The following is a 7,834-nucleotide window of genomic DNA, read 5'->3' on the forward strand; positions in this document are numbered from 1 at the left end:
CCCCCTTCTTTTTTTTTTTTTTTTTTTGAGACGGAGTCTGGCTCTGTCGCCCAGGCTGGAGTGCAGTGGCCGGATCTCAGCTCACTGCAAGCTCCGCCTCCCGGGTTCCCGCCATTCTCCTGCCTCAGCCTCCCAAGTAGCTGGGACTACAGGCGCCCGCCTCGTCGCCCGGCTAGTTTTTTGTATTCTTTAGTAGAGACGGGGTTTCACCGTGTTAGCCAGGATGGTCTCGATCTCCTGACCTTGTGATCCGCCCGTCTCGGCCTCCCAAAGTGCTAGGATTACAGGCTTGAGCCACCGCGCCCGGCCCCACCCACCACTTCTAAGAAGCTTCGAGGCTCATCTCTTTGCCAGCTCCTCTTGGGGCTTGTTCCTTCCCACTTCCCTCTCCCTTCCAGTCCAGCTTGGAGGCTGCTCGCTCAAGGAAAGGCCCAGGGCCTGCACCTCTGGCCTTCCCAGGTCAGTTCTCTACCCTTAAGACCAAAGAAGGGAGACCCTTTGCCTCAGCCCAGGGCAGGCAAGAGTTTGGGCGGAGAGGCTCATTAAAGCTTTCTAATAAGCAATTAACTGGGGGATGAGCCCTTTGGCTGGCCTGGATCTCCCTCCTCCCAGCAGGGAGCTTGGCAGAGAAAGGCTGAGTGGGTGGGCGGAGATGAGACATTCAGTCTCTCTCAGTCACTTGGGGCCCCTTTCCTCTTCCCCTAAATACAAATGAATAAATAAATGGAACCTGGAGGGCACAGTGACTGAAGCTGAGGGCTGGCTTCCCCTACACTGGGGCTCCATCAGCTTTCTGCCAAGGCTTCAGAAGGATTGGGAGGTCAGGGTGCGGCCATTGTGCACGCAGGCCCTCTGAGATGGGGGCCTGTGAGGTCCTCAGCTCACAGGTAAGAGTGTGCAAAGCTCTGAGGAAGGGCAGCTCCCGCCTGCCTCCAGACCTGCTGGGCATCCTGGCCCCATTCAAGCCATTCTCCCCACCACTCTTCTTGGGATATTGGATGAAGGGCTTGAGCAAAGATGAAACTGTGAAGGGCATGACAGGGCACTGAGGGTCAACCCTGTGGTTCCAGAGTGGAAACGGGGCATCACAGCATCACCTCCAGCTGCTCAGCCTACCTCCCACTTGCACACAGAGCCCCACGTCGGAGCCCGGCTTGAGGGAGACTCAGGGCAGAAAGGTCTGACTTGGGGCTGGGTGGACTGTTGGCCAGCTTCTCCCTATAATCTCTGGGAGTAGAGGGTGGGGCTGCTGCCTCGCACAACTCCAGGGGGCGCCGTTGACATAGATGCATGCTGGCCCCACCAGCGGTGAAAGCGGATGCCCAGCACGTAACAGCACCTTCTCCTGTCTGTGTTCTCTCTGTCCCTTCAGGCTCTTAAGCAACAACAAGATCACGGGGCTCCGCAATGGCTCCTTCTTGGGACTGTCGCTGCTGGAGAAGCTGTAAGTGCTGGGGAAGGTGGGGCGGAGGGGCGGGCTGGCCATGACGGCAAGGGGTCACCCCGGGGAGGAGGAGGAACGCTGGTTGCTGAGTGACTTCAGAACCTGCCAGCCGAGCAGGGCCGGGAGTTCGACCCAATGGGACCCTGCCCAGGGCTTGGCCAACAAGGAGAAGCCAGAGAGGCTGGTATGGAGCGAGAGGCCAGCTCCTCTGCCCGACAGGGCGAGAGAAGAGGGGAGGGGCTCTGAGAAGCTCATTAACGCTCTTTAATGAGCAATAAGCTGTGAGGGCCGAGCCCTCAGATGGCCTCCCCCTCCCAGCTGGGGGCCCAGCATAAAAGGGCTGAAGGCGGCTTAAAGCGACTGACTGCGGCCCTTTTCTGCCTTTCCTACAAACAAATCAACAAACAAAGCCCCAAGGGGGCTGAGGGTGGGGAAGGCTGATCGTTTCCAAGCCTCTCCCGGACTCGAGCCCACCCAACCCTGGTTCAGAGCCGCCTGGGCAGCAGCAGCCTTCGGGCTGGCCTTGGCCCTGGGGCTGCCAGGGCCCTGCTAGCCGGCTGGAACCTCATTCCCAGAGCTGCGGCCCTTGTGTCTGGTGGGGCCAGAGTGGGGAAGAGGGTTATCGAGGAGCAGCTGGTGGCTGTGAGTTGTTAGGGAAATGGGGGGACACAGAAGCCCTGCCCTCTCCGCATGGGGAGCTGGTGGAGAGGTAGGGTAAGCTCTGGGTGGGAGACCTCACTCAGCCACTTAGGCTAGTCACTGAAGCTGCCACACTCGAGAATGGAACCACCCTCTGTCTAAGTTCCCTGCTCCGTTGGTACACTCCAGGGACCACAGCCTGGACCACAGCTCTGGGTCCTTGCCCCTCCAAAGAGGAAGCCTGGGCCTCCCACCTTTCCTAGGGCCTGACTCTTGCTTTCTCTCTCACGACCCCATCCCCTCTCCCATCTCCGCTCCCATCCTGCTAGGCTTTCCTAGTTTCTCCGACAGGGAGGGCCCTTGGACCCTCTAGCACCATTTTGCCCAAAAGCTTTGGGCCAGTGCAGTGGGAGACACAAAAGAGTAAGGTGTGATGCCTGCTCAAAAAGAGCCCAGGCGATTGCAGTCCAGGGGAGACCACAAACAATGCTATGTATATTAGAATTAAGTATATTGGGGGCTGGGCGTGGTGGTTCTGTAAATCCCAGCACTTTTGGGAGGCTGAGGCTGGAGGACGGCTTGAGCCCAGGGGTTCAAGACTGCAGTAGGAGTGGGGTTGAGCTATGATTGTGCCACTGCACTCCAGCCTAGGTAACAGAGTAAGGCCCTGTCTCTTAAAAACACACACACTTAGGCCAGGCACAGTGGCTCACACCTGTAATCCCAGCACTTTGGGAGGCCAAGGTGGGTGGATCATTTGAGGCCAAGAGTTCGAGACCAGCCTGGCCAACATGGTGAAACCCCACCTCTACTAAAAATACAAAAACTAGCTGGGCATGGTGCTACATGCCTATAATCCCAGCTACTCGGAGGGCTGAGGCACCAGAATCTCTTGAACCTGGGAAGCCAAGGTTGTAGTAAGCTGAGATTGCACCACTGCACTCCAGCCTGGGTGACATGGCGAGACTCCGTCTCTCTCTCTCACACACACACACACACACACACACACGGCCGGGCACGGTGGCTCATACCCATAATCCCAGTACTTTGGGAGGCCGAAGTGGGCGGATCACGAGGTCAGGAGTTTGAGACCAGCCTGGCCAACATGGTAAAACCCCGTCTCTACTAAAAATACAAAAATTAGCTGGGCATGGTGGTGCATGCCTGTAGTCCCAGCTGCTCAGGAGGCTGAGGCAGGAGAACCGCTTGAACCCGGGAGGTGGAGGTTGCAGTGAGCCGAGATTGTACCACTGCACTCCAGCCTGGGCGACCGAGCAAGACTCTGTCTCAAAAAAAGCAAAACACACACACACACACACACACACACACTCATAATTAGGGCTCCTGTCAAGTTCAAAGGAGGTATCAGCAAAGTCCAAAGAAGTGTTCACAGGTAATGGAGACACAGTATGGATGTGACATGGTATTGAGATCTCTCACCATGACAGCAGTCTCATGACAGAGCCTCCATGACACTCATTCCATGGAAGCCTCTGGCCCCAAACCCCTGAAGCTGTGAGGAAAGAGTGATGGCCTGGCTGGGTTCCTGGGAGTGGGAAGGCACAAATCCCATATTTGGGCAGAAAGGCAGAGCAGGCTGTCTACCAATCTGGGACAAGCTGGGGATAGCAGGGGACCTGGGATGGTGACAGTGAGTGGAGTTGCACACGGCTCCATGCCCAGGTCCCTCTGACCATCTTCTCTGTGGCGCACATGGCTCCATGCCCAGGTCCCTCTGACCATCTTCTCTGTGGCGCACACGGCTCCATGCCCAGGTCCCTCTGACCATCTTCTCTGTGACTCACAGACAGAGCGGTCCTGATGCAGAGAAAGGGCTGCCACCAAGCTGCTACCTAAAAGTCTCCTTGGTGCCAGGCATGGTGGCTCATGCAAGTAATTACAAAGCTTTGGGAGGCAGGCAAGTTGCTTGAGCTCAGGAGCTCAAGACCAATCTGGGCAACATAATGAGACCTGGTCACTAGAAAAAAGCATTTTTTTAATTAGTCAGGCATGGTGGTACACACCCATAATTCCAGCTACTCGGGAGGCTGAGGTGGGAATCGCTTGAGCTGGGGAAGTTGAGGCTGCAGTAAGCCATGATTGTGCCACTGCACTCCAGCTTGGGCGAAAGAGTGAGACTCTGTCTCTCTAAATAAATAAATAAATAGGCCAGGCGTGGTGGCTCACACCTGTAATCCCAGCACTTTGAGAGGCCGAGGCCAGCGGATCACCTGAAGTCAGGAGTTCGAGACCAGCCTGGCCAACATGGTGAAACCCTCTCTCTACTAAAAATACAAAAATTAGCCAGGCGTGGTGGTGGGTGCCTGTAATCCCGGCTATTCAGGAGGCTGAGGCAGGGAGTATTGCTTGAACCTGGGAGGCAGAGGTTGCAGTGAGCTGAGATTGCGCCACTGCACTCCAGCCTGGGTGACAGAGCAAGACTCCGTCTCTAAATAAATAAATAAATAAAAATAAAAGTTCTCTTGGGTATCAACAAAGAGGGAAAGTGGCTAAGCATTCGAGAGCTCTGCATCCTCTGCTTAGCCCAGGCTTGGTCTTGGAGGGCTGAGTCACAGGAAACCAGATGTCCTTCCAGGGGTCTTTGGAGGAAGGCAAGCCTCAGTGGCCTCTTCAGCCCCTGCCCTGCCCCTCTCAGGCTGGCACCTCCTGCAGTGGCTCTTCCTCCTCCTCCTTAGCACAAGCAAGAAGGTGCTGTTCAGAGCCCCTGGTGGCCTCACTGACATCTCCCCTTCTTCAGCCTTGCTCCTGTCTCCTCGTCCTTCAGTCTCATGAGAGCACATTTTTCTGATGAAGATGAAAAGATGGCCTGTCCTTCTCTAGCACCAAGGCTCCAGAGGCTGCATAAAAAGTACACCCTGAGCATGGCAGGCAATCAGAAGAACCAGGGCAACAACAGCTCACGAGGGGCGGCATCTGGCTTGATGCCAAGTCGTGCGATGTAGGAGCAGCACTAGAGTGGGAATTCTAAACGCTGAGTCCCAGCTCCTGCTCTGTGCTGGTCACCCCATCCATTCATTCTGTATGTGCTCACTGAGCCCTTCTGTGTACCAGGCTCTGTTCTAGGCATTGGGAGTGAGCACAGGAGACCAGGTGCCTGCCCTCCTGGCCCTTACCTCTACTGATAGGACCCAGAAAATAGCAAATAGATGTGTGGTGTGTCTGGAGGCCGAAATGCAGCAGAGAAAAACAAGACAGGGTAAGGAGGAGAGAAAGCCGGAGGGCCAGGGGTGCTATTTTATGCAGTGAGGTCAGGAAGGCCTTGCTGATGATATGCCTGGGCCTGAGACCTGAAGGGATGAGAAAGGAAGCCTGGAGCTCTCAGGAAGGATGAAGAGAGCAGGCATTGCCAAGACCCCTGGGTTCAGGGAATGCCTGGGGAGTCTGAGAAACAGAAGGGCAGTGTGAGCTGGCAGAGTGAGCCAGGGGGATGTGGCAGGAGACAGGTAGGGTGTGATGCCAGGGTGGCCACCGGGGTAGCCTTTGATTCCTCATTGTCAGAAGAGCTGGATTAGATGGGGTGATTCGGGATGTGCATTATGGATCTAAAATTCTATGATCCTTGGATGTGTGTGGGACACCCACAGCACCTATAGGGAGAAGATGATCACAGAACCCAGTGACAGGGCCAAGCTTTCCAGAGGAGGGGCCATCTAGGCAGAAGGGTGCGCCATGGGCAGCAGGACAGGGATGGTGCTTATTCAGGGCTGCAGGAGCTCAGGGTCTTCAACATGGTCACTGATCACTGCTGTATTTATATATACAAATACTTCTTTTTTTTTTTTTTTTTGAGATGGAGTCTCACCAGGCTGGAGTGCAGTGGCATGATCTTGGCTCAGTGCAACCTCCACCTCCCAGGTTTAAGCGATTCTCCTGCTTCAGCCTCCCAAGTAGCTGGGACTACAGGCACACGCCACCACGCCTTGCTAATTTTTGTATTTTTAGTAGAGACAGTGTTTCACCATGTTGGCTAGGATGAGAATGGCCTCAATCTCTTGACCTTGTGATCCGCCCACCTCGGCCTTCCAAAATGCTGGGATTACAGGCATGAGCCACCGTGCCTGGCCTTTTTCTTTTTTGAGACAGAGTCTCACTCTGTCGCCCAGTCTGGAGTGCAGTGACACGATCTTGGCTCACTGCAACCTCCACCTCCCAGGTTCAAGGGATTCTCCTGCCTCAGACTCCCAAGTAGCTGGGATTACAGGCACGTGCCACCACACCTGGCTAATTTTTGTATTTTTAGTAGCCAGGGTTTCACCATGTTGGCCAGGCTGGTCTCAAACTCCTGACCTCAAGTGATCCGCCCGCCTCCCAAAGTGCTGGAATTACAGGCATGAGCCACCGCATCTGGCCACAAAGACATTTTTTAAAAAAGGAATTGATTGACATGGTTATGGGGGCTGGCAGACCTCAAATCTGTAGAGCAGGCCAGCAGTCTGAGAAGTCAGGCAGGAGCAGACACTGCAGTCTTGGGGCAGAATTTCTTCTCTAGGAAGCCTCAGTGTCTGTTCTTAAGGCCTTCAGCCGATTGGATGAGGCCCACCCACATCATACAGGAGCATCTCCTTCATATGAGGTCAGCTGATGGAAGATGTCAACCACATCTACAAAATACCTGCACAGCGACATCTAGATTCATGTGTGATTAAACCACTGGGTACTATAGCCTTGGCCAAGTTGACACAAAACTAACCATCACAACCACTATCCCCCCAGAAGGAGAGGGCCGTTGGGTAATACAGATGCTGGGCCTCCCTCCTGGAGATTCTAATTCATCTGTCCCATGGGGCCTGGGAATTTTTTACACGCTATACAGGCAATTCTCATGCTCATCCAGGGTTAGGTGCCAGTGGACAAGATGACCCCTAGACTGAGGGCCTATTCATCAGGAATAAGACTCTGCAGGCTGGCATGTAGTGGTGCTCAAGAAACACTGATCCCTCTGTCCTGTCAAACTCAGATGTCTAGGCTTGGGCGGCTGAGGCCATGGCAACTTAACATCCCACAGTATATGAGCAGCACGTCCCGTGGGAGGGTTTGGGCCCAGTCTGTTAACTGAAATGGAAGGTCCAGGCTGTTGCAGAATGTGCCTGCATGGCTTCCTTGGCTGAGAGTCCCTTGGGCCTTTGCAAATGGACTGTGTGTATGTGAGGGGGTCACCTTGTTAGACAGGAGCTGGGAGTAGATCTGTGTGGTGTCCATTTTGTAATGCAGGATCCTGAGGCCAGCGTGGGCAGGGTGGGCAAGGAAGGGGCCACAGAGCGGATGCCCAGTGGGAATGTGTCAGACATGATGGTATGGAGGACTTGGGTCCAGAGAGGTTGGGGGTAGGGGTGGAGATGGGAGGCACACACCTTTATCAGCCAGGTAGGACAGACAGGAAGACCTGAGCTGGGCGCGGTGGCTCACGCCTGTAATCCCAACACTTTGGGAGGCCAAGGTGGATGGATCATGAGGTCAGGAGATCGAGACACTCCTGGTTATCACGGTGAAACCCCATCTGTATTAAAAATACAAAAAATTAGGGCCGGGCGCGGTGGCTCAAGCCTGTAATTCCAGCACTTTGGGAGGCCGAGACGGGCGGATCACAAGGTTAGGAGATCGAGACCATCCTGGCTAACCTGGTGAAACCCCGTCTCTACTAAAAAAAAAAAAAACTAGCCGGGTGAGGTGGTGGGCGCCTGTGGTCCCAGCTACTCGGGAGGCTGAGGCAGGAGAATGGCGTAAACCCGG

The 7,834-nt window shown here is 54.9% G+C and overlaps 1 protein-coding gene across 2 annotated transcripts in view; it reads left to right on the top strand.

Moving 5' to 3' along the window:
- The window catches only part of ADGRA2 (adhesion G protein-coupled receptor A2), a 46,944-nt gene that overhangs the window by 16,263 nt on the left and 22,847 nt on the right, over positions 1 to 7,834 (top strand). For both annotated transcript variants that reach the window (XM_023214564.3, XM_023214565.2), the window contains exon 2: positions 1,373 to 1,444. In XM_023214564.3, coding sequence (XP_023070332.1) covers positions 1,373 to 1,444 — 72 coding nt within the window. The remainder of the gene's footprint in view (positions 1 to 1,372; positions 1,445 to 7,834) is intronic.

This window comes from Piliocolobus tephrosceles, chromosome 7 (assembly GCF_002776525.5).
Source record: "Piliocolobus tephrosceles isolate RC106 chromosome 7, ASM277652v3, whole genome shotgun sequence".
NCBI classification, from domain to species: Eukaryota; Metazoa; Chordata; class Mammalia; order Primates; family Cercopithecidae; genus Piliocolobus; species Piliocolobus tephrosceles.